The sequence below is a fragment of the Trichoplusia ni genome, chromosome 16 (assembly GCF_003590095.1).
Source record: "Trichoplusia ni isolate ovarian cell line Hi5 chromosome 16, tn1, whole genome shotgun sequence".
NCBI classification, from domain to species: Eukaryota; Metazoa; Arthropoda; class Insecta; order Lepidoptera; family Noctuidae; genus Trichoplusia; species Trichoplusia ni.
The window spans coordinates 3,595,513-3,623,466 of NC_039493.1; the positions used below are offsets into that span (position 1 = coordinate 3,595,513).

The 27,954-nt window shown below is 37.1% G+C and overlaps 3 protein-coding genes across 5 annotated transcripts in view; 2 read left to right on the forward strand and 1 right to left on the reverse strand.

The window, feature by feature from the left end:
* The window catches only part of LOC113501806 (dystrophin-like), a 357,412-nt gene extending 337,226 nt beyond the window's left edge, over positions 1-20,186 (forward strand). For all 3 annotated transcript variants that reach the window (XM_026883066.1, XM_026883067.1, XM_026883069.1), the window contains 16 exons: positions 10,609-10,868; positions 12,309-12,467; positions 12,740-12,876; positions 13,234-13,352; positions 13,653-13,822; positions 14,049-14,130; positions 14,215-14,347; positions 14,518-14,752; positions 14,982-15,093; positions 15,409-15,529; positions 15,807-15,954; positions 16,295-16,435; positions 16,550-16,676; positions 16,811-16,939; positions 17,028-17,151; positions 18,025-20,186. In XM_026883066.1, coding sequence (XP_026738867.1) covers positions 10,609-10,868; positions 12,309-12,467; positions 12,740-12,876; positions 13,234-13,352; positions 13,653-13,822; positions 14,049-14,130; positions 14,215-14,347; positions 14,518-14,752; positions 14,982-15,093; positions 15,409-15,529; positions 15,807-15,954; positions 16,295-16,435; positions 16,550-16,676; positions 16,811-16,939; positions 17,028-17,151; positions 18,025-18,140 — 2,313 coding nt within the window. In that variant the 3' untranslated portion in view covers positions 18,141-20,186. The remainder of the gene's footprint in view (positions 1-10,608; positions 10,869-12,308; positions 12,468-12,739; positions 12,877-13,233; positions 13,353-13,652; positions 13,823-14,048; positions 14,131-14,214; positions 14,348-14,517; positions 14,753-14,981; positions 15,094-15,408; positions 15,530-15,806; positions 15,955-16,294; positions 16,436-16,549; positions 16,677-16,810; positions 16,940-17,027; positions 17,152-18,024) is intronic.
* Positions 20,187-20,713: 527 nt separating this feature from the next.
* LOC113501813 (cyclin-dependent kinases regulatory subunit-like) lies at positions 20,714-23,252 on the reverse strand. Its single transcript, XM_026883082.1, has 2 exons — positions 23,024-23,252; positions 20,714-22,581 (listed from the first exon to the last, which is right to left on the reverse strand). The coding sequence occupies exons 1-2, from the start codon at positions 23,080-23,082 to the stop codon at positions 22,359-22,361; spliced, it is 282 nt and encodes a 93-aa protein (XP_026738883.1). The 5' UTR covers positions 23,083-23,252; the 3' UTR covers positions 20,714-22,358.
* A 439-nt stretch (positions 23,253-23,691) lies between these two features.
* On the forward strand, positions 23,692-27,923 carry LOC113501808. The gene is made up of 7 exons (XM_026883076.1): positions 23,692-23,922; positions 24,236-24,453; positions 24,721-25,219; positions 25,514-25,782; positions 26,376-26,590; positions 27,058-27,169; positions 27,728-27,923. The coding sequence occupies exons 1-7, from the start codon at positions 23,892-23,894 to the stop codon at positions 27,839-27,841; spliced, it is 1,458 nt and encodes a 485-aa protein (XP_026738877.1). The 5' UTR covers positions 23,692-23,891; the 3' UTR covers positions 27,842-27,923.
* The last annotated feature ends 31 nt before the right edge of the window (positions 27,924-27,954 follow it).

Below are 27,954 nucleotides of genomic sequence, written 5' to 3' on the forward strand. Positions count from 1 at the left end.
AGTAATAAACATCCATACATACAACCTTTCAAGTTAATAATATTAGTAGGATCATCAAGCAACATGCACGTTCATTCTAAGTTTATGTTGCGTTGTGCAATTACTGAAAGCTTGAACGAAATTGTATGTCTGAAGTAAGCCTTGAAAATACTTTTACTTTTAACTGTTTTCCCAAATCAGTCAAGTCGTCTTTGAATAATCGGAAACATGACGAGAAACCACACAAACATATTGCCAATAATTTGGAAATATTTTTGAAGTCGTTTAAAAAGATTTACTCAGAAACATAACACCTGAAGGTCATATTAAATTCTTTAATATTTTCACAAAATATACTTGACACAATTTGATTATTTATTTATCCTTTAAAACCTTTACATGACCGACTTACACAATAACATTACCGCACAAAAGATTTCAATCTCTCTTGCCAAATAAGACATATTATTTCAAAATTGTCATTTAAATGAACCTACCAGCGTCTCTTAAAATTATTGTAGTTGTGTAAAAGAGAAAGCGCTATACATCATGTATAGTGCTATCTCCCTTTCATGTCTGCAAGGATCTCGTTAAAACACATCGTGGTAGGTCAAAACGAAATTGCTATCTTTATATAATCGTAAAATTTACCTTATGGTACTTTTCGTTGTTTATGGTACTCTATCTGGCGGAGATAATGAATTGAATCCTAATGCGATGTCTAGATTACCCGCAGCTGGTATTTTATAGTAAGCACTAAAACAGGTTGGAAAGAGATATAAGTTTAGACTTTTATGCGTTGGAAGACTTTTATGTATTTTTAGTGGGGTCTGTTGATGATTAATATAGTTTGTGCCTGATGCGTGTGTAGAGTTTGTAAACGCGGGTTTTTTGCCCGTTTTTAGTAGAGTTTGTAAACGTGGTTTTCCCCCGATTTTTAGGCATGTTCATTTTGGGTACTCGTATTTATAAAACATTTTGCAACACACACAAATGTTTTGTCCACTTCAGGCAACGCAAACTATTTTACTCATGCATGAATTAGCAGAAATTAACTGACTTTCTTAGTTTTAAAATAGTCTATGAGATAACCAATAACGATGATACAAATTAGAAAAACTCACTCATACATCAAACCCTGTTCTCAAGTGCTACTCATATTTGGTAAAAACTCTTGAAACACTCCATAATCAACATATTAGCTTCACTACTGAGTACAAACAAAAACATCAAAAAATCTTTTGTTACTGCGATCAGAAAAAAACATATCACTTGTACTTAACATCTTAACAAACGAAAATCAACTTTGTGTGTAATGTGTAGGGATCATTTTACAATAGCAGAAGAAGTTGGTTAAGTCTATTTTTAGCGAGGAATTTCTAAGAAAATTGTTCCCTATAAGGATTCCTACGATGCAAGTGCAAAATGATTTTGTATCTTATTTGAAGAGGGGTAAGGTATCTTTTGGAAAGTGTGGGGTTCCATTCACATGTGTGGGGAGTGAGTCACCTTTGTTCCGATGGTATTTTATGGGATTCATTTTATATTTTGACCTCAAAATGTCGGCGTGAGTCAATAGTTTTATGGATTCTTCGAGTTAGTGCAAAAAATCGGCAAAATTATAGCGGATGCGATAATTTAGGGGGAAAAGAGCAATAAGTTTTTAATATCGTTCTAAATATTTCTCTTAAAAGCAAGTTAGCCGTCTCTTCTTGCAAAAGTAGCGTTCACAAAGAAAATGCAAGAACACTACTCCATTGTATGATACTTCAAAAGTTTAATTAATTATTTACAGTAAGTACTAAGTATCTTGCTGGCTTTAAATTACTTCGGAACTTGTTATTTTGTTACTGTACCCACTACTGCAGTTGGTCCATTATAAATAGCTTTGTTAAAACATCTAAAATCGTTCATTCACTGTGTCTTTCCTTTGATGTAGTTATCTCATATATTATATGTATGTATGTATTGAGTACAACATATGGTCATGTCAAACCAGGCTGTACCTATATTTGTGAATTTTTTTTAACGAAATTTTGTAGATTTATTTTTTCGTGATCATGAAGTAACAGGCAAAATCATCTGCCAGGCCAAATTCAGAAATCAGAGCAAAGTAGGAAACGAAATATAAAAGATTATTTTCGAAAAATATCCATGCGTAATTAAATCGTCCTAATTTTCATTGCATACCCTTGGTTTGAATCTCAACAATTAATCAATAAACTATTTTATTACATATCCTTGGTTCTAGGTTTTTGGCCTGGAAGAAACCGAAGTGAGTCAGAGATCCAAACAAAATATGCGATGAAATTAATAATAAATATTCAATGTGTTTAATCATCTATTTATATAGGAAAAAAATACATAATATTTTTCAATATTTTTTAATGGTTATCAGGAATCCCTGAATTATCAACAATACATCATTTTTCTAATATCAAGACAAGAGCCAAATCCCTCCAATGTCATAAATCGGATGCCGACAACAACGCCGGTGTAAAACCGGGTTACGGCCTGTACCGGGATTTCTCCGGGTAATCAAACTGGGATCTAAGGAGCTGCCGTGATTTCTTAAATAACGACAGTGCTACGTGTGGAAGCGAGACAGAGCTCTACATCGTGTAGAGCTCCATCTCTTTCCCACAATTGTAACATTCTAAACTTTTTAGATGGTGCTAGGCTATTGTAGCTTGTATGAGGAGAAAATGACATTGTCTTTAGACGATTACATTAGAATGTCGTCGAAAAGAGGTATTTATTAAGAAAGGAAGGATCTGTTAGGGGTTAACTGGATGCATAAAGCCTGAACAAGTAGTAAAACAGAGAGAAAGAATGAAAGGGAGGCCCTTTGACTTGCAGTGGGACATCTAAAGCAAAGAACAAGAGCAATGTGATGTGTGGTTTAATACAGAATAGTGCTTTGTATTGATAATAAAGTTCTCCAAGAAACTTTAGACCTCTGAAAGATCACTCTCACTATTTTTGTTCAGTGTTGTAATATTATGAGGCAAACTTCTATTTAGAAAATTGGAAAAAAAATTTTTAGATCAGAAGTACAATTTCAAAAATTCAAGTGTTTTTTTCTACACTTTGATTAAAAAGACAACCTTATTTTCTGATCTTATAATAAAATGTAGTCAGCATAATACCAGAGAATTGCAAAATATTTTTCTCAGTCCATATAAAATCCAGTATATTGTTGTCTGATACAAAAGCTGGGCCCTAATAGGCCGGTACAATAGCAACAGCTACCCACGCACCAACCACTTCTGTGTTACACCCACTCGCTAGTGATGTGCCAGTAATTGGTGCAGATCTATACATTCAGTCCTTTAAGGATTATTGGAATAATTAGTTTAGTGAATGTGTGTGAAGTATTACCAAGGATCATATTATAAAATATTCGTTTGTTAATTTCTACTGAGTTAATAACTATTCAGGAAACCGACCCCTACGTAGTTGGGAAAAGGCTAGGACGATGATAGAAAAAAGGTTGCCATTTTTGTTCCCGTTTCTAATTTTCCCCCACACACATCCGCTTAAAAACACATCATGACCACCTTCCAGCTCCACCATCAGATCAGCTCTCATCGTCTCATAATATTACATTGTCACGCAATATACATAATGCTGTCAAATATGCTCAATCGGAAACTGAGAGTTGGATCGTATTTAAGAAGCAAGACCGACAGACCGACAATGAGGCAGGTGAAATAAAAACTAAATGAAAGTTTTAAAACAATAATAAACAAAGCAAAGTTCAACTTAACTGTCAATAACAAAGTAAAGCTAACTTAACTTATAAAGTCCAACACTAGTGGTAGTGAAAACTGGACGTATGCCAATTAGTGAGTCAACCAGTTGGCGCGGGTTCGATTCCCCGGCGTGATATGTTTCTCTTATTAACTGTACCGCAATCTTGCTTCTATACATATTTGTACTTTTTGTAGATGTCTGTGATTTCTACTCTTGTATAATGCCTAATTAAGTAATTTTAAATAAGATCTAGCTAACTGCAGTTTCTATTTACTTCTGAGTCTTAACTATGACTCTAGTCTTACCCAAATCGGTGTAATACATTTTTATACTTATCCAACCTCCACAATCTATAATTATTATTTAGACCTTTTTTATTCAGTTTATATAGAAAACGAGCTGAATCGGCACATGTTTTTTTGCCATAGAAAATGATTTCTAGGGAATTTATGACGTAGAAAAAACCGTATCTTAGCTGTATATAATATAAATGGTTATCATTCAGGTATGAAAAATATGATAGCCAATTCCCAGACCTTCTAAATATGCATACAACCAATGCAATTTGATAAAAGTCGGACAATCCTTTTCAGAGGAATACGGTAACTCACAGAGTGACACGAGAACTTTAAAGGTGTATAAGATGAAGCATGGTCTGTTAAAATCAGTCTCATTAACTACATAGCAATTACGAAGACGAACAACAATAATTTTGTACCTACTGGAATTTCGAACATTAATTAAAATGCCAATGTCAAAAAGATGGAATTTCAAAAAGAATTTCAAAATGAACTGTTCTCACGAAACCATTCTTCTCGAGTATTAAGCCGTCTGATCCGAGCTGTCTCATTACCATACGTATTTGGTAGCACCAGGTTTTCTACACGACTACATAACGGGTAGCAAGACGTCTAGATCTTTTAGGGTCCCGCAGGGTAGTGGTATTGGACCCTATTTGTAAACATTCTCTGACTAGCGTTCTCTGACTAATTGTAATAGGTAGTAAAAATGATCTCTAAATTTTTGTATTAATGTCACTTTAATAGAATAAAATCCGCATTTCTTTTATCCTACTCGTTCTCAAGCTAGGTTTTTTATCGCTAGACATTTAAAATTATAGCTAGACACTGGCTGTAGACAAACAGTAATACCTCCATAGTCATATTTTGTACAGTGATACGGAACTTCTTGTGCAAGAATTCAACTCAAACTTGACTGGTTTTTTCAAGTACTTTACTGTTACATAGCGAAGGACGTCTGCTAGTTGTCCTTGCAAAAGTTCAGGTGCGTACGCGCAGGTTTAATGTAAGGGAATTGTTTTAAACATGTATCCTTGCTCGTAAATGGTTGCTGTGAGAAACTGGTCTTGTTTAAATGTCGTCCACGTTAATATTATAACGCTCGTTTTAAAACTATTTTGATACATCAAAAGTCATTTGAAATAGTGCAAAAGATAAGTGATAATAAACACGTAAGGATTGCACATAGGTTAGCTAACCGTAAAATCCGTAAAAGATTAGAAAAATGGCTAAAAATTATCTGCGAATTTTCCTTAAAACAACTTCAATCATTGAAAGTAGGCTTATTACTAAATGCTAAACTTATTCAATTCACAATACTTATCTACTCCACTTTTCACACTTTTTCTGTTAGATACCTTATAATAGCATCATGACAATCATGACCATCAATAGGACTCCAAAACTCCTAAATCCAGGAACTAGTCTAGTCATTAACTAGTTTATTGTATGGCATTAATAAATACAAGGTGTTTCAGAGCTCTCGCTTTCATATCAATACGGAAACGGTCGCAATAGATAAGCGATATCGGGACACGGTAACCTGAATCACTTCTGTGTACTGTAGAGTATATAGTACACAACAAATAGTACATAATCAACAACTGTACCTACTGAGTACACAGCCAGGAATATTGGTAGTATATTGGACTACATACAACTTAACTAGTTGAATAGTTGTTGTTCATTCGTTCGTTTGAGTTAAAGACGCTACAAAGTGCTTTAATGATTATAAGTCAAAAGTCAAAATACTGTAACATAGTGTCTAGTTTGACTGATAGAGAAATACGATCTTTAAATAGCTTTTTAAGAATTATGACTAATTTTAAAAACTTTCAGTAAGCCTGGTATTCAACATAGCTTGGAAAATAGCTAGATAAAACGATACACTAAACCTATCCCACCAAACCTTGATACTATTAAAATACTGCGTGAATGTGCTAGACAGATGGAAAAACAACAATAAAATAAACAAAAACACTTCTATTAATAAGTTACCCAACCAAACAAGCAATTATTCTAACAAGACACACCATTTATAAACCAAACATATAATATTTTATTATAATCCCATTACACTACAATTTACATCTAATAGCCAATATGAAAATGTATGTCAAATTATATCACAGGTCAATAACCCATGCGATCTGATAATGAGCGGCGCACACGCACACTCGTCAGTCTAGCATGAATCACGCGCAGTGTGCGGTGACCTTGCTACTGTTTGTTTGTTTACATCACTTCTAACTTCCGGAGTATGCAATGTTTTTCAGAGTCTCTGGTTTTTATCTATTGTGTTGAGCGATGGGTCATATGTTAAGGGTCGGAATTTCGTGTTGTTGTGATAGTTTGTCTTTTGTTTTGTATTTTCTTTACAATTTTGTGGAAATGTATTCACTCATGTATAGGTTTAAGTATAGATGTTTTTACAAAAGAAAGCAATTTATGTAAAAGTTTTTTTCTTGTAGGTTCTTGTCAGGCACTTTGTGCGGTTTCAAAGTGTCATAGTTGTGCTAAAAAATGTGCAAGAAGCTCCGTAGGTAGGTAACATATTGTTTAAAAAAAAAAACAAAAAAATAAGGGAAATAAGCCCAGCGAAATAAATGCAATTTATATTTATCTTCGCTAAGTAGGGGTAAGATAAATTTACATTAGTTCTGTTCACCAACTTGAGTCCAAGCGGTCTGCAACTTTTATAGTTCATCTGGCGCCAATGTTCGGAGCCCTCAACCCCAAATGACAAAGCAATATAATTATTAATCAGGTTATTTCGATATTTATTTGTATTGTATTCAATAAAAAAATGCTCTAATAACACACTCACCCAAACCTCAAAGCGGTTACTATTATATCATTATATTTTTTTCCAAACAAACATGTGTCAAAGGAAATACTCCGGAATTATTATAAAAGCGGTCACCAATGATTGTGGAACGCGTTACCCTACATTGCGCAGGCGCACCCATTATTATAGTGTTGCAAGTTTGTAACACGTGGCCTGCGCAGGAGTCGATAGCCGTGTGTTATGCTCAATTGTTATGGCGTTGAGTAAGCTCTGTGACATCTGTATAAGTAGGTCTCTTAAAACAAGATAGAGGAAATGTTTTTCATGGATAAAAGATGATCTATGAAAGTATGAAAACAGTCTTTCTATATTTTGCTTTGAATATTTTCTAGATTGACTGTAATTTCTATTAGGTATAATTTTAAGGTTGACGTTGCACCTGAAATAATATAGTTTGAAGGAAGATAGGGACTTGGCATTTTTTATTGCATTCTATCATTTTTTAAACTAATGCGTATAAATTTTAAAATATATTTTTGTCACTATTATTTGAAGTTTTATGTCATCATTGTTCTGCCACAAAAAATATTTCTAACGGAAAATCTAATACAAATATTTAACCTAACTTTCCAACTAACACATGAAAACAGAAAAAAAACAACAAAATACAAAATTCGGCGGACTCGTAAAAATTTACGCGGTACGCATTTTTTGTGGAGTCCTTAAGATAAGGGTCAACATAAAGTAAACCATGTCTCATCTTGTATCAGCACCGAGATCTGAAGCACTCCCTGTGGAGCCAGCAGCGCGAGGGTTTACTCCAACCCTAGGATAAAGTCGGGACAACATACCAGCTGATCGGGAAGGTTGTTGGTGGAAATGGTTATGAGTGTATTTAGGGTCGAATTCTGGGCGAAAAAAATCACAGTCCTTTGTATTAAAATTAGCTGAAAATAAAATCAACGGGAACATGCATTGAGATTTGATGTCTTGACGTTTCGACCAGGTTTAACTGGCCGAGGTCACAAGCAGACTGCCATCATTGTCATCTGCCTTATTAGAAGTAAGAGGAATGTTTATAGACAGCCGCTTCTTTAGGGGTGTAAATGGTACTTTCAAATTTATTACTGAACAAAACAAGAGACACCTCTCCGAGTACCTACTGTAACACACAAGGTCGCATAGTTCTCTTTACTACTAAAAAAAAATGTTCCTTTTCGCTCTATAAAATTAAATATATTAATATTATAACTTCGACATCTACCAGTCGGTCCAACATACCCTAATCTACCCTTATCTTACCTACAAAGATATGCAATACAGGCGCGTTACTTTGTACCCGGATATCGGGCTGATTATCACGGCTTGCCATCTCCACCCGGATAATACCCGGTCATACTCATACCCGGCTATGGAATTTTCTACAGATGTAACGAATATTCGCATTCACATGTTTCTTGCAAAGTTAAAGTGAAGTTTTTGCGAAAATGGAACTAAACCAATTAAGAAATAATTTTATTAATATTAACAGACTCTAACTGACTGACTTTATTATTTCTTACTTATCAACCATTTAAAAAAAAATGTCATACTCACACATTTGTTGTTTTCTATTTCTATTTTATTTTCTAGTGAGATATCACTGCTCTTAGTCTTAAACTTCATTACCCAATGTAGGAATTCGGCACACAAGCTATTCTCATTCGCGAATATAAAAAAGAATAACATTACTTACATCACTATTACCTACCCTGTTATCCTGGGAAATATATCGTAAAACGCACACTATGAACAAAAGAACGTAGAGTTTTGATATTTTCTTTATTTTTTCCTTTGCCTTTGATGTTCCGTTGTTTTTGATTAGGATTTATGATAAGACTGTAGGAAGCACCATTGTTTTCGGCGGGTTCATGATAAAACGGTTGGGTTGTATGGACGGTAAAAGAATCAGGGTATTCCTATTTTTCCGCTTAAAGCATTCTGTTAACATAATATGTAAGATGGATCTTTCCAAAAATACTTTATCTCAGGAACCGTGATAGCTAGACATTTGAAGTTTTCCATCGGGGGTAAGCAACATTGTTACGTTCATAGACTTGTTAGGCGTCAAATAAATTTGTGGGTAACCTCACTCAAATTTATTTACCCAACCTTGTGCTTTTTTGCCAATTTGATCAGTTTTTAAACCATGATTTGACAAAATTTTGACTGTATTGTTTCAAGGACGGTAAGCATCGTAATTGAATACGTTACTAGGATCTTGCTGATTTTACGGTATTTTATATTCTATGTTTACTTTCATTTATAAAAATGCGATTTTGGGTACTATCACCCCACTGTCATGGCAGCAATTACACAGTTAACTCAATTGTGTCGCCGTATCGTTCAATTGTGTGAACTACAGCTTGTTAACGAACACGATGTATTGTTATTCGTTAGTTTATTTGCTTTGGGCAATTTTCCAGCTCTTTTTATAGGGTTTCATACAAATATTGTATTAATATTATGATATTTAATAGGCAGGATGAGAGTAATGTAACCGGGACGAATTGATGCAGGAACCTAATGAGCTTTCCACTTAAGTACAATTGAATATCATTCACTAACCACTTAGAGTGACTTGGAATTGTACTCAGTAGTCCCACCAGCTCTCTAACACGCGTAACCGCGTACTATGTATCCTTAAGACACACATAATATAGTATTTTATAGGGATCCGTAAATGGTAGAAATGTAACGTCCGTCAGTTTTCTGAATCTCACGAACCGTAATAGTTATAAAGGTGTTTTTTTTTACAAATAATCTTTTTGCCGTCGCAATTATCATCATATTCATAAGCCCATGTTCGTCCACTGCTGGACAAAGGCCTCCCCAATTGCAACCCATCAAGATCTATCTTCAGCTGCTGCTATAAAAACAAATATCCATAATATCTACTATAAATCTGATAGGTGACCAATTGTTGCTAAGTTTTGCTTAAACTCATTTGCACGGGACCCTGAAAGTCATGAGCCCGCCACACACTTGACCGGTTTTCCCCACTTTTTTACACAGTATAAAGTGACAGATATCCATTTGAAGTGACATTCCTGTCGGTAACATTAGGAACCCGCGGTTGGTGTAACCTGAGCCGCGGCGCAAGGCTGTCCGCACAAGGTCACTGTCGACGACTGGTCTGTATCACAGCTTGAAGATAAAGGAAGGATGAATGTTTGAGGTGTAGACTGGTTGTGGAAAGAAATGTAAGTGTGTCTGTGTGTGTGTGTGTGTGTGTGAATGATGGGTTGTCATAACATGGATATTCTTGGGTTTAAGTACTTAGTATCATACTTTTAGTTTCTTTTATTAATTGACTCTTAAAACTTGTGGAATATACAGGAGATCATGTTTAGTCACCAGCCCCTGACATTAACTTAACTCTATGAATAAACTAGATATCCTATAGTGGATTGTGTGACACTAGTGCGTATTGTTTAGTCAAGCTACTACTAGTAATTCCTGGAATACGAACAATTATCTTGTCCACATCCATAAGGTTTTCTACCATCCCTAAGCTACTATATGTCATGTAGTACCCTGTTTACCCTCCACAACAACAATAATCCATCTTTAAAACGAGCAGTTATGCCACGTCTTAAAGGAATATTATCTACTGTGGGTGGGAAAGAGTGGTGTCCCGCTCTGTGCACGCTTCCACGACCATAGACCCTTGGGAACAACTCTCGTTCACAATTTTACCTTTACCTAACTAATTATATTTCTAACTTGATTATTTTCTGTTCACAGCGCGTCCGCACCTTCACAACATCACTAGACGAGCTCGCCGGACGGGTCCAGGCGGCTGAGGCCGCTCGTTCGTCCTGGCGCGGTCCGGGTGACGCGAGGGATGCGCGCGCGCAGCTCGACGCGGTCTCTCGTGCGCGGGCGCAGCTGCCCCCGCTGCGGCGGCTGGCTGACGAGCTGCATGCGCAAGCGCAACAGCTAGCTAGAGATAAAATACAGCTGCCTGATCACTTGTTGGCTAGGCTTGATGATCTGAACACAAGGTATTGTTGAATAAGCATTTAAATTATGATATTTGTACTTGGCGTAACTACTAGATTTTTAATTTAACCAGAATTTTATAGAAGTATAATTTTTTCCGTTGTGCCAACATAATACAAAATTCCTTAAGTTATGTTAGCTCTTTTAGTTCTAAACATTTTGGCTCTAGAATTTTTTCCTTGGCCATAACTTCGAAGTATTAAATAGATAGTAACTCTTTCTTAACAACATTAAACTTCAACGTTATCTACCTAATACGAAAACAATCAAACCACTATCTACAGAAGACAGTAGGTACAGACAAAACCAAATCTTAAGAATCCAACGAACGTGAGTAATGTGTATTGTAATGAGCGATAAGTCACGGCGGCGGCTCAATGATATGCGGCGAACAGGAATGTTAAACACGCACGATGAAAGTCAATCAACACACCTAGGTAGACTTCATACCTAGGCCGGTCTAGGTAGGCTGTAAACAAGGCAGAACTAATTACCTATAGACGACTAGCGTTTAATCGCCTGCTACTAATTGACTAATCGGGATAAAAATCATCCCATATGCTAATCCTGGTTATAAACTATCCCCCGTGAATTGAAAATCGGGGTAAATTTATCCATGTGTTGATACTGGTCATAAACTATATATGTACTAAGTTGTCTCTAAATCCGTTCAGTGGTTTTTACGTAAAGGGGGACCAACAACAAAACATACAGTCTTTCGCGTTTATAATATGACCTTTTCTAGTTGGACAGGTACCGTTAGGAAAATAAGAATAAATAATAAATGAAAATAAAAGGCCCTATAGATAATTGTATGTACCTATTGTATGTCGATGCTGACTACTTAATACAAATAAACTATTTTTATGAGCTTGCAGAATACAATGAGTCTTATTTATTTATTTATTTACCTATTATTATTTCCTTAAATAAATATATAAGCTTAGAAAAGAATAGATAATTTACAATAAGAGAGGTTCTTAAAAGAAAACAATCATCTTTTATATTATGATCTTTTATTTTTAATAAAACTCTTATTAAATTACTAGAGTTTAGAAATATACTTCGTATTGTTCAGCTTTGCCCTCAGATACTATGTTAGTTATTGGATTTGCCAAGTCTGAAGATTGTTTACTAAATAAAAAAGTATTGGAAAAACAAGTTTTGGAAATGTGCCCATAGTGGTGTGATGATATTGTTGATATGCGATTCATTCTTTCGTTACCCACGTAAAATACTCGTAGTTTCTTCACCAAATATTCTTAAAACATTAGAAATATAAAATCCTATATTTTCTTCCTGGAATTTAGTTCGAATAGGAACTATGTATGACCCCAAGTATGTTTATTTTGTGAAACAATGCCGATATCTTAAAAAAGTCTTTAATGGTAATGGTGAAGTTTTATTTTCGCTTATCGCTTAACCTCCTCCTCTTTCCCCAGGGTATCAGGTCTGGTCTCCGGCGGCGAGGAGCGCGTGCGCCAGCTCGCCGGTGTAGCCCGGGATGGCGGCGCGGGCGCAGCGCAGGGCTTCCTAGCCGGGTCTGTTGAGCCCCCGTGGGAGAGAGCCGTCACTCCCGCCAACGTTCCTTATTATATCAAGTAAGATACTGTACTATATAAGCTACATTTAAACATTAAGATTTAGATTTTCTTTAAAGAAACCTGGGCCGATTTCAGTATGGGGGGAACACTCACTCTCAATACAGTACAGGCATTATCAGCAGCATTATCTTCAGCTTAGGCTGAAGTTACATTTTTGTCAGTAACAGACGTACTCTACCTACCAGCTGTGGAAAAAACAGGCTAAAGTTGTTTTAGTTATTTAGATACATAATGTGATCTACCTTTATCAAATAACCTTCAATATTCAGCCATGAACTGGAGACGACCCACTGGGACCATCCGAAGATGATAGACCTGATGAACTCGCTGGCCGACCTCAACGAAGTGCGCTTCTCAGCGTACAGGACCGCGCTCAAACTTAGGACCGTGCAGAAAGCGTTGTGCAGTAAGTGCTCTTCATTTGTACTATGTTAACAAGTTACATTATAATTTAAACTGCTCCAATTGTTATTTGTTTGATTCTCTACGGTGTCTGCTTGGGTGTAATATTAGTAAATATCATCAAGGAATCATTTATTTCTAAGACACCGTATCATTTTTAGTTAAAAAATAACACTTGGTTTGAGTTCTCTTTTTTTTTCAAATTTAGGAGCCAGGTTTTCCTCTTAACTGAACACTGAAAATTAGACCCGAATAGTTACAAATCTCAGTTATCCAAAATATTCCATTAACATTTTCGTTATCCAGATTTTCAGTACTCAAGTTATTCGTGACATCATTAACCAATGTCTTCATGTTTCAGTGCACATGCTCCAATTGCCGGCCGCACTGGAAGCCTTTGACTCGCACGGGTTGCGCGCGCAGAACGACCGCCTCATCGACATCCCTGACATGATCACTGTTCTTACGTCGTTGTATGAGGTACGTTATTTAAATATTATTCCTAAAGTGCGTTCTACAGCTTAGATCATAGAGTTCAAAATCCAATTGCGAAAGACTAAACTTGTCCATCGAAACGAAAGTAGAAAAATATTTATCAAAATGTAGCCTTATTCAAAAGTAGAGTGTTACGCAATGTTAGGGGTAATACTTTCCGTTCCTCCTGTCCCTTGGCACCTAAAACTTATAATGAAAACTAAGAGCATGATAAGAATCTTGTAGTTTAACAGGGTCTCTACCTGAATCAATTTCCATTCTACAACAAGAACCATGTTTGTGTAGGTAATAGCAGCAGAAAACCCAAGCCTGGTGAACGTCCCTCTCTGCCTGGACCTGTCCATCAACTGGCTCCTGAACGTGTACGACAGCCAGCGCACCGGACAGATCCGGGTGTTGAGCTTCAAGGTGGGGCTCGTGCTGCTCTGCAAGGGGCATCTCGAGGAGAAGTACAGGTGAGTGATGTTACCTGATAATACTAACTAATAAACGTTTGGTCTTGTTGTTAGCCTATAAGAACGACAAATGAAAGACCCGTGCCCTATACGAACAACTTTTAGGCCGGTTGGTGCAGAAATCACGACACTACACCATACTTGTTGGAGATAGGCCTCCTTCAAGTTGCGTCAAACCACAAATCCACTTCCAAAGTAAATTAACGAAACAATGTTATGTTTTCAGGTATCTCTTCCGACTGATAGCTGACCCGACTTGTCGCGCTGACCAAAGAAAACTCGGACTCTTGCTACATGACTGCATACAGGTAATAAAATCCTTCCATATCATGGAACAGAAACTTACTTTTGAAATTTTGAGCTATATTACTAATATATGATGAAATCTTTAGGTACCAAGACAATTGGGTGAAGTGGCGGCATTCGGAGGGTCGAACATAGAACCCTCAGTGAGGAGCTGCTTCGAGCAAGCTTCTGCTGCTACCAAAGAAGGCAACAAGGGAGGCACTCTCGATAGGAAAGTTGGTAAGTACCTGCTAGTTATATCACCCTAATAACTTGAGAATAAATATGAAATGTCTTAGGTATTAAGCAAAAATCTATTATTACTGTAAAAATTGCGATGACAGTAAACAAACAACTCATATTATTCCTTAAAGCTGTCATTAAAGTTCTATCTAATAATATTCGAGTAGTTAATCTTCCAGAGAAGGAGAAGGAGAAAGAAGAACCTCCTAAAGACAAGACCTTGGAGCGCGACGCGGACGGCCAGCTGCAGTACATCGAGGCGTTCCACTTCCTGCAGTGGCTGCAGAAGGAGCCGCAGTCCATGGTCTGGCTGCCGGTGCTGCACCGCCTCGCGGCCGCAGAGACTGCGAAACACCAGGCCAAGTGCAACATCTGCAAGGAGTACCCGATTATTGGGTTCAGGTAAGATGGCGACTTGTTTGTCGCAATCTTTAAATCATTTCCTGTTAAAATGTATGTCATATCTATTGAACAAAAAAAGATAAAGTAGTAAATTTTTGTTTAACGGATAATGGGGATGAAATAATATAAGCCTAATTTTGCTTTTCCCAAATTTTTGTATGCCTTCGACTTCGAATTTTACTATTTTCTTAATTTCTGTTTAAACTAATTTGTGTTGTAACTCATTTAGATACCGATGCCTGAAATGCTTCAACTTCGACATGTGCCAGAAATGCTTCTTCAACGGTCGCAAAGCTAAGAACCACAAGCTCACCCATCCCATGCAGGAGTACTGCACCGCTGTAAGTATCGTCAACTAACTGGAGTAATTCGCTTTTGTTTCTATCATTTCTATTACCTATAGATATATCTTTAGCCGACTGGTACAGGTCCAGTTTACGCCAATGAATACTATGCGTGACTTGCCGCGGGTTCGTTCCCAGCTTAAGTGATTCGAATGATTCACAAATGATTGTTCAGTCTAGTTGTCTTTGAGCATATGGTTTGGATGTTTATAGTAACCCTCGACACAAATATTATTTTTTTAACTGCGAAAAGTCAGTCGAAATTAGTTTTCTCCGTGCTCTTTTGGTAACTACAATTGTGTTTGTTTCCAGACCACATCTGGCGAGGATGTCCGTGACTTCACTCGCGCTCTCCGCAACAAGTTCAAGTCTGCTCGCTACTTCAAGAAGCATCCCAGAGTCGGCTACCTGCCCGTTCAGACTGTACTCGAAGGTATGTATTAGTCAATGAAATTATCATTTTTATGTCTTTTTTATATTTTACAAGGTCCTTTGGTATTCGGCATAAAGGCAAAGTATTTTTATTCGGAGCAAAAAAAACAGAAGATTTTGAAAACGTTACTTTTTCATCTTCTTTCTAAATTTACGTTTTGCTTTTGGCAAGCCTTTAATACTACCAATTCTATGCTCCAGATCTCTAGACATCTCTCAGCTAGATGGCTTCAGTAGTAATCAATTTGAGTGTTTTATCACATAACCACTTGCCCCAGGCGACGCGCTGGAGTCCCCCGCGCCGTCCCCGCAGCACGGCGCGGGCGCGGCGCTGGGCGGGGACGACATGCACTCGCGCCTCGAGCTGTACGCCACGCGCTTGGCGCAGGTCGAGCTGGGCGCCAAGCCCGGGGACACGCCTGACAGGTACCGACACACAAATATGCTAACTATATTATATCTCTCGTAGCCCTCTCTAAACTCCTCATACACTTCTTCAATTCTTTATAATTATTTTAAGTCTGTTTAGTCAGATGAAGCAGCGCTCAGACTTAATGCAACAAAAAACAGTTTTTAATAAACACCATAACATTATACAATAAAAAATCTTTTTGCACTACTGCTTTGTAGACCAAAAGGCTTGCTACTTACATTAATGAAGAATAGATCTTAGATAAAAAACCGACGACAATATAACCTCAAAACTTTCTAAGACTGCATCAATTTCAACTCGGCCACATGATTCTGAAAGTGTATATGCCCTCAGCGATGAAGAGCATCAGCTGATCGCGCAGTACTGTGCGTCCCTGAACGGCGGCGGCGAGGCAGACGACGCGCCGCGCTCGCCCGTGCAGGTCGTGTCCATCATACACCGCGAGCAGAGACACGAGCTGGAGGCTATGATCAGGTAACATATTGTGTATACAACACAAAAAAATATAAATGAAAAATAAAACTAGGACTTTTTGAATTAAATTGTTCTTGATATCAGTTTTCTCATCAGACGTTTCTATTTTTACAGGGAACTGGAAGAAGAGAACGCTAGCCTGCAGGCTGAATACGAGCGCCTGAAGGCCAAGCAGACTCCAGGATCCACTCCTGAGGAGCAACACGGTGTCAACGAGAACAGGAACGCTCCTGTTGACCAGGTAATACCACTATCCTAATAATCTGTCAATTATACTGTCCATTACACATTTAATTTAGGTACCTACTGCTTTAGAACATTACCAAGCACTAAGTAAGGAACATTAATTCATACCATTCCATGCTCTATTTCCAGGACATGATGGCCGAAGCTCGCCTGCTGCGCCAGCACAAGGGCCGCCTGGAGGCGCGCATGCAGATCCTCGAGGAACACAACAGGCAGCTCGAGGCACAGCTGCAGCGGCTGAGAAGACTGCTCGATGAGGTAAAAACATAAGACCACTAAGTCACATCACTGTAAATACAACCTTAAGTCAACACATGAAGCTAAATTTTCTTTGTCCGTTTTCCAGCCTGCTCAGGGTTCGCCCCCGGCTCGTACGGGCACACTCCAGACTCGCTCTGTGACTGCTTCACAGCTCGCCACTGACTCGCCGGCTAAGATGCACAACGGATTGTATCATGAGTCCCAAACCAGTGAGTATTTTTAGTGATTTTCATTTATTGACCTGTCAATGGCTTTTGATGATGTTCCCAACAATCGTTTATATAAGAATATATATGTTTGGAATAAACGGTTTGCACCCCGAATATTTTTATATCTCTTAAAGGAACCTCTTAAATAAGACAAAAATGTGTGTTCTAATAAGTTGGAAAAATTGAGTAAGTTATTGTGGGTGCCCCAAGGCGGTGTCCTATGTCCCTTGAATATGTTGATAACGTTGTGTGGTATATAAGACGGCGGAGGTCGGTGGGCGGGCGGCGAGCGCGAGGCGCTGGAGCGGCCGCCGCCGCCGCCGCACGCCGTGCACTCGCTCATGCACTGCGCAGGTCAGACAACAGGAACTGTTTGGTTGCCGCTTGTAGCTCTACTGATGCCACTTAAACAGTTGCGGTTTTTGTACCGTCTATCACTATCAGTAGCTTCGTTTTGAAGGTGATTCGACAGCTGGTTGAATACCTCACACCATTTGACGCACTTATTTACTGCTAGTGTTGTTTTAATTTTGGTTTTGTATTTCGCAGAGTTTAATATTTCATTAGGTTCATTTTGTTTTTAGCTGCTTTATCTCAAGTTGTTGTTGTTTTTACATCGTTGCCAGGATTTCTTGCATGGTTTTGAGTGATGCATGTTTAGTGTCGTCGTTTATTCGATATCTAATATTCATGCTATTTTGTTTTCTGTTTTCTGCAAACCTAACAGGACGTATACCTTGAGGTAATAATTTTGAAAACATTTTGAAATATTTTCTACTCTACGAGACTTACTCTCTATAAAAGAACAAGCCAAATAGATAACACTATTTTGTAAAAGATTGAGTAATTTATAAATAATATTTCTATTTACAGATGACCTTGGCCGCGCCGTCGAAGAGTTAGTGTCAGTGATGACGGAGGACAACCCAAACCAAACATCGAACTCTCCTCCGCAGTACACCAACGGGAAACCTCCCACCAAAGAGTAGTTCAGCGAGTGGTTCCCAACGCATGGTGCTGCCGGCCTCGGCCACAACCATGAGACCTTCGGACTAGCAACACTGTCGATACCAAGCGAACGCTTCTATCCTATGAACATCGAAGTATTATACAATTTGTACAGTATTTCTACTAATTTTCGACTCATCACTAACAATACCTGCACATGCTGTCTCTATCTTATACATGAGCTCTAACATTCCACAACATTTCTAATCGGGTGGGCTTCGGGGAAAGATACTAAAAGTAGAAGCCTGTAAGGAACCAGCTATATAGAACTAACGGTGTTATTGTCTAGTATTAGTTCATTGTAGCGTCGTTTCAAGACGATAGTCGTATGCAACGCTTATTGTATAAATAAGGGCACGCCATTGTTGCAGTACGTATCGTGAATGAGTCGCTTTCATTTCTAACAGTTTGTAGATTCCTGTAGATATCCCTGACAGAATTTCTACTGTTTTTGTTTTTCCCCTCTATCACTCCGACAGTGTTGCTAGAACGAAACGATCCAACGAAAAAGACACTGTAACGAGCATTTATACATATATATTTAACAAAAATTGTACCAAATTTGTGGATACTTGATATTTTAATCGTTTAAGTACATATCTTGTTAGTACAATCTCCATTATATATCATATCACTTCTTGTATACTTCCATATCATTTTTGCTGTGTAACATACAAGCGTTATGTATTATATCACGTGAAACGAACAAGCGACGTGGGCACCGACTAATCGGTGGTCTATATTGTTTACAAGGCAGCTCGGTTGGTTTGACCACATTTTATCATATCAGCAAGCATTCTACGTAACCATATCCATCTTTTCTATGATTATACAAGGAACATACAGAATTTATGAAACCACTACAATAGTAAGAAAACTATAAATGTGGTCACACTGAACGCTTAAAGCTGAGAGCTTTAATAGGATCACAACTAGCTTTAATACCACAACTGTGACATATTTTGATAAATAATGCAACACAAACGGATGCAACCTCGATGTTTATACCGCAACCACTGGAAGGGCCTAAGTTTTAGTGGAAATGTATATAGATATAGATCGACCTCTCTGATTTATGAAAATGTATGCCATACACTGTGGCAGTAGGTAAAGTGGATTCGTTAACAATTTTGCGAGTAGTATTTAGATGTAGCCAAAATGATATCAAGCATGTTATTTATATGCATGTTTGTGTATGTTAAACATTTATCGAGTTATCAAAAATGTATCGTTAGATGATGAAAAATAATAATCGAAGTGCTTCTATGCAGAGTAGACAGTTTCCTTTCCTTCATAGTTAGGTCTGCGGGAGCCGGGACTGCGGTCCGGCGTGGCCCACAGTCGCGGTCCGCGCCAGATAGTACTGACGGACTGTAGAAACTCTTCTTAGAAACTAAATAACATTGTATCCAAAACTTTTTCACTATTACAAAAGGCATGACACGTTTTTCGATTAGGCTATTTTGGGTGCGACGATTTTTATGTCGTATACCGATATGTATCTCGATATGTACCGTGTGTCTACTAGTAAGATGCTGCCTACCTTTTTTAGATAAGGATATATTGGAGAGACTTTTATACGATCGTTAAATAATCCTGTTGAAGCTAACTTTAAATTAAGACATCGGATCTAACCATATCATGGTTTATTTTATTTTTTTCGTCGCGACAGTACACCGACATTTTGAATTACCGGCACTTTTTGACGCTGGCAACATTCCGGAATGTCGGCCTACCTAGCGACTGTTACTTAAATTCTTATTAATTTCGCTAATATAGTATATAAGAAAAAAGCACAATCTTTATTATTATTTTTAACGAAAATAGAAAATAAAAATTTACACTAATATATTGTTAATAATTTTATTTTTGTTTATTGCGTAGTACGGTAGTCTTCTGTTTACGAAATTTAATTATTATTTTAATATTGGCAACTTTATGAAATGTACTACTTCCGCATTTATTTGTATTTTGCTGTGTTTAAAATGTTTTTAGAAGTTAAACACAAATAAACATTCAACATAGTATATTGTGGTTTGTTTTACATACCTGTTCCTTTCCCTCGCACACTCACACAAAAATGGACTATCCCATAATATTCTTCATTTCTTTCAACAAACTCGAGTGTTTACAATGTATTGGCGAGTACCACACACACACACTATACACTGAATGCTCTTTAGGCTTCATTTAACCATACTTATAAGCCATGATTTGGCTACGGGGCGCTACAGTGTGTAGACAGACGTTTGAATTGAAATCTTAAAAGAATTGAAATTCAAATAAACAGAGACGTCTTTTTTAAACATTGTATCTATTTGAATCTCGCATGTTGTCATGTCTTGGATTTATCAAAATTCCATGTTTAATCAATTCAAAAATTAAGAGAAATAATGTATTTTTAATATACATAGTCAGGGCCTAGACTACACACCTTGTTGTGTTTGAAAACCGCATGTAGATAGAGCATGAGAGCCGAGAGTACATAATTATAAAAATATCATGTAAGAATTGTGCGACTTGTGAGTTTGTGCTGTCAACAAAAAGAAAATAGTGCCCGTATAAACCTTTATTAGTTAACAAACATTATAATTAAAGAAAACTTAATATGCTAACTTATCATATCATTAATTGAAATTTGCACCATCATTGGTATACATAGCCTACAATATATTGTTATACATTTTATTAATGAGTTATTAACAGCACTTAATTAAATAATAATTATGTTTTATAACATATAATACTAAATGCTTCTTATATAGTAAATGAGTTACAATGCCTAATAAAGAGGTAAAGTGTTCATAGTTATGTTATATTTTAAAAGTAATTGCAAACTTATAGCTATTAAAATATTCTTGACATTTTTATGACATATGATGCTCCACATCATAAAATTTGCATTCTTTTGACCCCATTGGTGAGGTTATATCCTGTTGTTATATTGAGAGTTAAAAACAAACAACCAATCTGAATCTTGAAAACCTGAACATCAATTTTAACATTCATATAATATTATATATAGAAGCACACTGCTAAAGGCACATACATTTTCATAAACAATTTTATTCTAAATAAATAATGATCAGTCATAATTAGGAACAACCTAGCTTTACATAGAATTTCATTAAAATCTTTGCATAAATACTATATGCATTATATACTTCTTTAAAAAAGAAATGCAACAATCCGATCCTGAATACAAACAAATATTTGTTCTTAGTGACTTATTAAAAATAACCTTGAATTACCCCACATTTCTACTACATTATGTATTTGGACAAGTATTTTGGTCAAAAAGTGAAATACTTTGAAATGGTTTTCTGTTCTGTGGCACAAAAAATTGACAAATACAATTTGATAGAAACCATACAGTAAAAACTAATTTGGTCTAAGAATCAAACTCAATGAAGTCTGTTTAAAAATCAATCATATTTTTATCTACTAAACCACAGAACAGAATCTGATATCTAAATTAAAACACTTGTTATCATTAAATGCATAAAAGCTACCTAGATTATCATTTAAATAGTGTTATATTATATTCATCATTTCATAGAATTATTATGCAACTAGTGATAAAATTTTGTAAAATAAAATTTAATGTCAATAAGAATCAAATGAACGATACTGCAGTGGAGAAAGGAAGGTCGGCAGCTTGCTTTCACAACTAGAACCCCACTCTTAAGTTGCCGGTAGGGTAAGCATGCACAACTGAATAAACAAAAAGTGTAATAACTATAATCATGTTGGTTGCTGGTGAGAGTTAATTTTTTTTATGATTGCCGAAAATTGCAAATAATTATCAGCAGACAGGGAAAATGAAATAACCATGATTACCTACAGTCCGGAAAGTAGGTTGTATTGATAAGATTTTATCTTAATCAATTAATCTTGCAAAGGCAGTTAATTATCTTATCTTGAAAATAATGGAGGTATATTATATTATTCATCAATGGAACAGAACAACACCAGAATATGTTTTTAAAAGTCCAATGAGTGCTTCTTCAACCTACTTCCCAATCTCAAACTAATTTTAATTAAATAAGGTAGACTGAGGCTTCAGATTATCCTAGACCACTTCTTGGAGTGATGACCAACACCAAACAGACCAATCCTCAAAAGCTAGTCAATTATAACTGACAAATCAATATTCTATCACTAGCTACACATAAATTAAATTATCTATCACATTTCTCTTACACCTTTACTGCCGAGTTAGTATTACTATCAAGACCATTCACAGGGGTAGCTATGTCGGTCCTAGGTCGCCGGAACAGCAGGACATGGGGCTCAGGGTTGTGGACCATGAAGTGTAGCCACCGGGGGCTCTGCTGCACTCCGAGGTTGCGCCATTCCGTCTCCGTCATGAGGTGAGACTTTGGCACCAGACGGGCAATGTCAGGAGGCAAGATGACATGTCTGGAACATTGATTTTTTAAAAGTAAGAAAAAATCTTATTGGACAAGTATTTTGGTCAAAATTAAGAAATATGAGTCCTTTCGTAAACAACGTACGTCGTACATGCGAGTTGAAATACAATTAAGAGGTTGTGCCAAGACTACATGTTTAGCAGGAATTGAAATATTAGTGATTTAAAACCAATAAGGCAGCTAGTACAATACATTTTAGACTCTGGAAGCTGTAGCAACAACGTTCAACGAAAAATTAGACTAAACGTTGTAGCACCGGGCAAAATTGTAAGGGAAAATGGGATTACGAAACAAGCCATATTGTGTCCCGAAACTGTTGAAACAAAGAAAATTCCGTTCAATAACACGTAGGTTAGGGATTTTATCACGTATATAACGTGTGTAAATGATGTAAATTAAACAGATATGGAAAGGAATTGAGAAAACCTTACCTATATTCATAGACGTCATCAGTGTATCTTTCAGAGTACTGTATCTGGTCAACCGGCATTCTGCGCGATACTATATCTATATCACTTCTATCTCAACTTAAAAACGATCAAATTTAATGACGGGAAGACGACTTTCAACGAGTATTACAGGATTTCTTATTGAAATGAAATTTTATTTTCACTGAAAATTTAATTTCATATGAGTTTGACAGCTACAGATTTGACGTTAAACGAATGCGTTCGAAACATGATTATAAACGAGACTTTTGTTCCAAAGCAAAGCTTTTCCAGAATGTTCGCTGATAAACAATAGATTCGAAACTGCTGTTGTTGTTATACAGTTACTTGAACTACTTGTACATTTGTTTAATGTATATCTGGACCTAAAAATTAAAGAAAAGATTCAAATTTGAATAATTAAACTTGACTAATCTAAATTTGAATATTTGAACGCTTGTTCCGGCGGGAACATCAACGACACGTTTCGTTCTAAGTATTACTGTAAGTAAATAGATTTGCGTTAATTCTCATTGAATATATTCAAAAGCTTCAAAAAGCAAAAAGCAATTAAAAAATATGAATTTAAGCAATTTCGGTTTTAAATAAGAGTTAATACAATTTGATAAATTTATTCTACCCCTACACTTACATTCATCAATGAGTATTCTTATAAGGTAGGGTTTCATTTTAAATACAGCTATATTAGTATTGTTTTCAAGCGATGTTCAATATAATGGAAATTAGGTTCGGGAACAATCTTGCGCAACCGGGGAAGAGTGGAGTAGACAGCTGATTGCGTCGTTAACTACTGAAACAACCGGTGACATTATCCAATCACGGCGACCCCAGCCAGAGTAACAATTCAATAATGTGCCCCACACCACTAAGGCAACCATGCAGTAGGTATAACTTAATAATATTTTTTCGATTCTGTCTGTTTTTTTTTTAAATCTGAGTCAACGTATAAAAAAACATAACATACAGTCGTATGAAAAGACTTTTTGCATTGTTATGTAATTCCGTTTGGTCATATAGTTCAGTCATCAACCAAATAGGGAAGAGCTACTTTTGTGTTCGTTATTTTTGTTTTTATTCATAATATTATCTTTACATATGGATTGAAATCATTTTCAGGGCTATTTTAATTATAAAATTATTAAAGATCGTCAAAAATAAAAGTTCCACAAGTATTCAAGGGATTAATTCCAACAGCTCCATCTACCCAAACACGCACAGCATTCCAAAAGTCTAGAAGAATCATGGCCACCCTAGGAGCCCAATCAGGTAATGATAGTTGCAGTTCTTTACTCGTCTATCCAGTCAGGAGCTATCGCTGCAGCCTATTGGTTATCATGACGGAGATTACTCTTGACTTCCTCCAGGGCCTGCTCAAAGATGACTATCCGGATGTCACCATTACACAGTACGAGGTAAGTGCGTGACGTTAGTAATTACTCTTTTATCAGCCGACTTAAAATCGTGAGTCTTAGCGGATATAAATATATATTTACTGTTTTGGTATTTACTAAATATGGAAGTTAGTTTATTTGAAAAAGTTAATGTGTTCAGATTGCGCAGAGTAGAAAATAATCGGTTTTTTGCGATTGCATTTTAATATGTTTGTACCTGTCTACTCTAAGATTTTACTTTTAAGGCATTAATAATCATCGGTATTATCTATAATATATTAATCCCAGGGTGCCCCAGGCTCCAAACGTGGCGACAACTATACCTCAATGGTGTACCGAATCTCTCTGACTGGCATTCGAAGATACGTTGAACCCGATGGCTCTAGCGAATCCGACGAACCTTGGGAGAGCTCCATCATCTACAAATGCCTTCCCGAAAGTATTTTACGAAGAGAGGCCTTCAAAAGCGACGAATTGTTCTGCAACGAAGTCGCGTTTTACAACAAGATATGGCCGGCCTTACACAGCTTTCAGCAGCAATGGAACGTTCACAATCCCTTCAAGTCGATACCTAAATGCTACTTGGCCCAGAACGATTGCTTGGTGCTGAAGGATCTGAAGATGGAAGGGTATGTGATGCCGGATAGACATCAGGGGTTGAGTGTCGAGCAGTGTTACTTTGTGTTGAAGCATTTATCGCAGTTCCATGCATTATCGCTGGCTATGAAGTGCCACGACCCTGAGGCGTTTTACGAATTGTTGAATATAAAAGATGGGATATCGGAAGGTAATGGATTATTTTCTTGTATCGTTTTCAGGTGAATTTAGACGAGCGTATTTTTTTTCCTGAGTCGCTTTCTGCTACCTGCGCTTTGTTCCCATTTATGTCAGCCGATCTCAATTTGCAATTTTGCCTTATGAATGAAATAGAATTTATATGAAATCCTGCGTAGCAGAAACTACAAGAAATACACTCCTCTAGTAAATCCTTAAAAGTATACGTCGTAGTTACATGATTTGCTCTTGTTGTCCTTCTCATGGTTGAGCTGGTAACTAAGCAAATCATTTATTTTATCTACAGTATTTTACGTCGAGGAAAACGTAAGTTACTACAAAGACTATTACATGGAGGCCACTCGGAATGCCATAGCCATGGTGGAAGAGGAGATGGCTGATGCCGAAGACAAGGACCATTACTTGGACAAGTTCCGGAGCTTCTGCAGCGAGGAAACCTTCTTCCATACCATGGTCGAGCTGGTGACCCCTAAGGAACCTCTGGCGGTGATTGGTCATGGTGATTGCTGGACTAATAACTTCTTATTCAAATATGTTGATGGGGATATTGCTGATGTAAGTGGTCTATTACATAATTTTATTTACTGTTGCAAAGTAATAGTAGTGTACAGAAGCTATAAGTAATATGTCAGGCCCGCGGGATTATTTTAATGGATTCCGCTGCTCTAGGTACACAAAGGGTTAATGAAGGAACTAGGTGGGTTCTAGTCAGTAAGTCTGACCCTACCTTCCCCTCAACCCAAAGTGCGAGGAGTTGTTTAACGATTTCCCGTCAAAAAAGGTAAGATAGGTTTTTCAATTCATAGGCATGAAAATGTTGGTAACAACTGTTGTTACTCATGTACTCACTTAGACGGTTAAGACTATTTGCAGAAACGATTTGAAATTACATCAAACGAATCTTCAGTACCCCAATTGTAACCAAAATTAATGATTTGATTCGACTTCAATAACCGGCAAACGGTCGTCATTATTCTCATGACTCACACTCCAAACAAACGTTATCCTTAATTCAACCCTTACCTTCGTTGTATCTGGATTCCATAACACAAGTGCGTTACCAACTTACTTTGGGTTCAGAACAATGTATGTGATGTTGTCCGCATTTATATTTATTAATCTTTCGTGGATGCACGTATCTCTTCCAGATGTACATAGTAGACTTCCAGCTGGTCCGCTACGCGTCTCCAGCTCTGGACCTGGTCTACATAATGTACCTCTGCCTGGACCGCCAGCAGAGGGCGGAGCACCTCACCTCCCTACTGGAGTACTATGTGGATGAACTCCATCGGCGACTGGTGCAGATGAGCAATGAAGACTCTGTGTTCAATACAAGTCTGAATCGAGATGCGTTGTATGAATTGTAAGTACCTCACTATATTTATTTTTTTGTGTGAGCTTCCCATTACATCTTTAAATCTATATATTGAAACTTTAAAGCTGCAGAGTTTGTTTGTTTGAACTAAGAGTACGACTTCAAATCTGTCATCATACTGTAATTAATAGGAGCAGACCAATAACAAAAATGTTACTTAAACGGGGAGAAGATGTATGCGCTCTAAAACTATTAAACCAATAAAAAAAAACTTACTTATATCTTCATAATCACGCGGACAAAATGGAGCGGAAGAGCTGGTACTTCTTGAATTCTAATATTGCAGTTGTAAAAGTTTACCGTGGCACAGAATGGATACTCTTCCGCACCTGTAATGTTACCTACGTAGTACTTTTGTGTTCTATTCTCGACTCTCGTCTTACTCCAAAGTCTCAGTTTAGGACCCCTTATTAAACGCAGCTTGTATTTTCCTAAAGCATGATAATTCTGTTCAGATTACAAGAAGAGTTCAAGCGCACCGGTCGCTTCGGCCTCGGGATCGCGGTCGACATGTACCCTATTATGACGTGTGACAGTGATGAAGCTCCCAACGTGTATCAACATGAGGTAGGTAATATTTTGATCAAAAAATTGCCTTAAAACTTCGCTTTGTTGTGAATATCAAAAGTCTAACTAAGCTAGAAATGGTTTTGGTTTCTACATTAAGTATTAGAAGAAATTTGTCGGGTTCCTGTCAATGACACATAAGTTAAGTTGACATTTATAGTAAACTAGCTTTTCGCCCGCGTCGAGGTCGGTTATATCGCGTTTCCAAGAGAACTCTTCAAAAATCCGGGATAAAAACTATGTATGTCCTTTCTCAAGGTCAACTCTATCTCTGTACCAAATTTCATTAAAATCAGTTCAGTGGTTTAGACGCGAGAGCATAACAGACAGACAGAGTTACTTTCGCATTTATAATTTTAGTAGGGATTCCCAGCCTTTAATATCCATAGCCTTGAATCGTATTAACCTAAATAGACTATAGTGGTTCAGAACGACACTTTTATCAATTCTCCTTGTAAGGCCTAATCCTCCCTTTTCTACCAAACTTCTTTGCCCTTTGTAATTTCTGGCCAATTTCTTTTATGGTCCCTTCAAATCATTATATCTTATGATCCTCAGGATAGCGAGCCATCATCAACCGCTCGCTTGCAGCCCGTGCAGACGTCGAGTGCTGCTTGTAGGAGGAAGATGACGGAACTCGTCATAGAACTGGTCGACTCTGGAGTTCTCTGATCATTACTTGCAAAATTTATCGTAATTAATAATATTATTAGCACTCTTGGGCTGTGGGCCATGTGGATCATTCATCATTGTAGCTAGGATATAGGGCGTCTGACAGCTACTAA

Excerpts from the sequence above, each read along its gene's own strand:
- LOC113501813 (XM_026883082.1), bottom strand. The coding sequence starts at position 23,082 with ATGCCGGTTGACCAGATACAGTACTCTGAAAGATACACTGATGACGTC. Across the intron at positions 22,582-23,023 it reads GATGACGTCTATGAATATAG|ACATGTCATCTTGCCTCCTG; the intron begins GTAAGGTTTTCT and ends TCAATGTTCCAG.
- LOC113501808 (XM_026883076.1), top strand. The coding sequence starts at position 23,892 with ATGTGCCCCACACCACTAAGGCAACCATGCA. Across the intron at positions 24,454-24,720 it reads TCACCATTACACAGTACGAG|GGTGCCCCAGGCTCCAAACG; the intron begins GTAAGTGCGTGA and ends TATTAATCCCAG. Across the intron at positions 27,170-27,727 it reads CCAACGTGTATCAACATGAG|GATAGCGAGCCATCATCAAC; the intron begins GTAGGTAATATT and ends TATGATCCTCAG.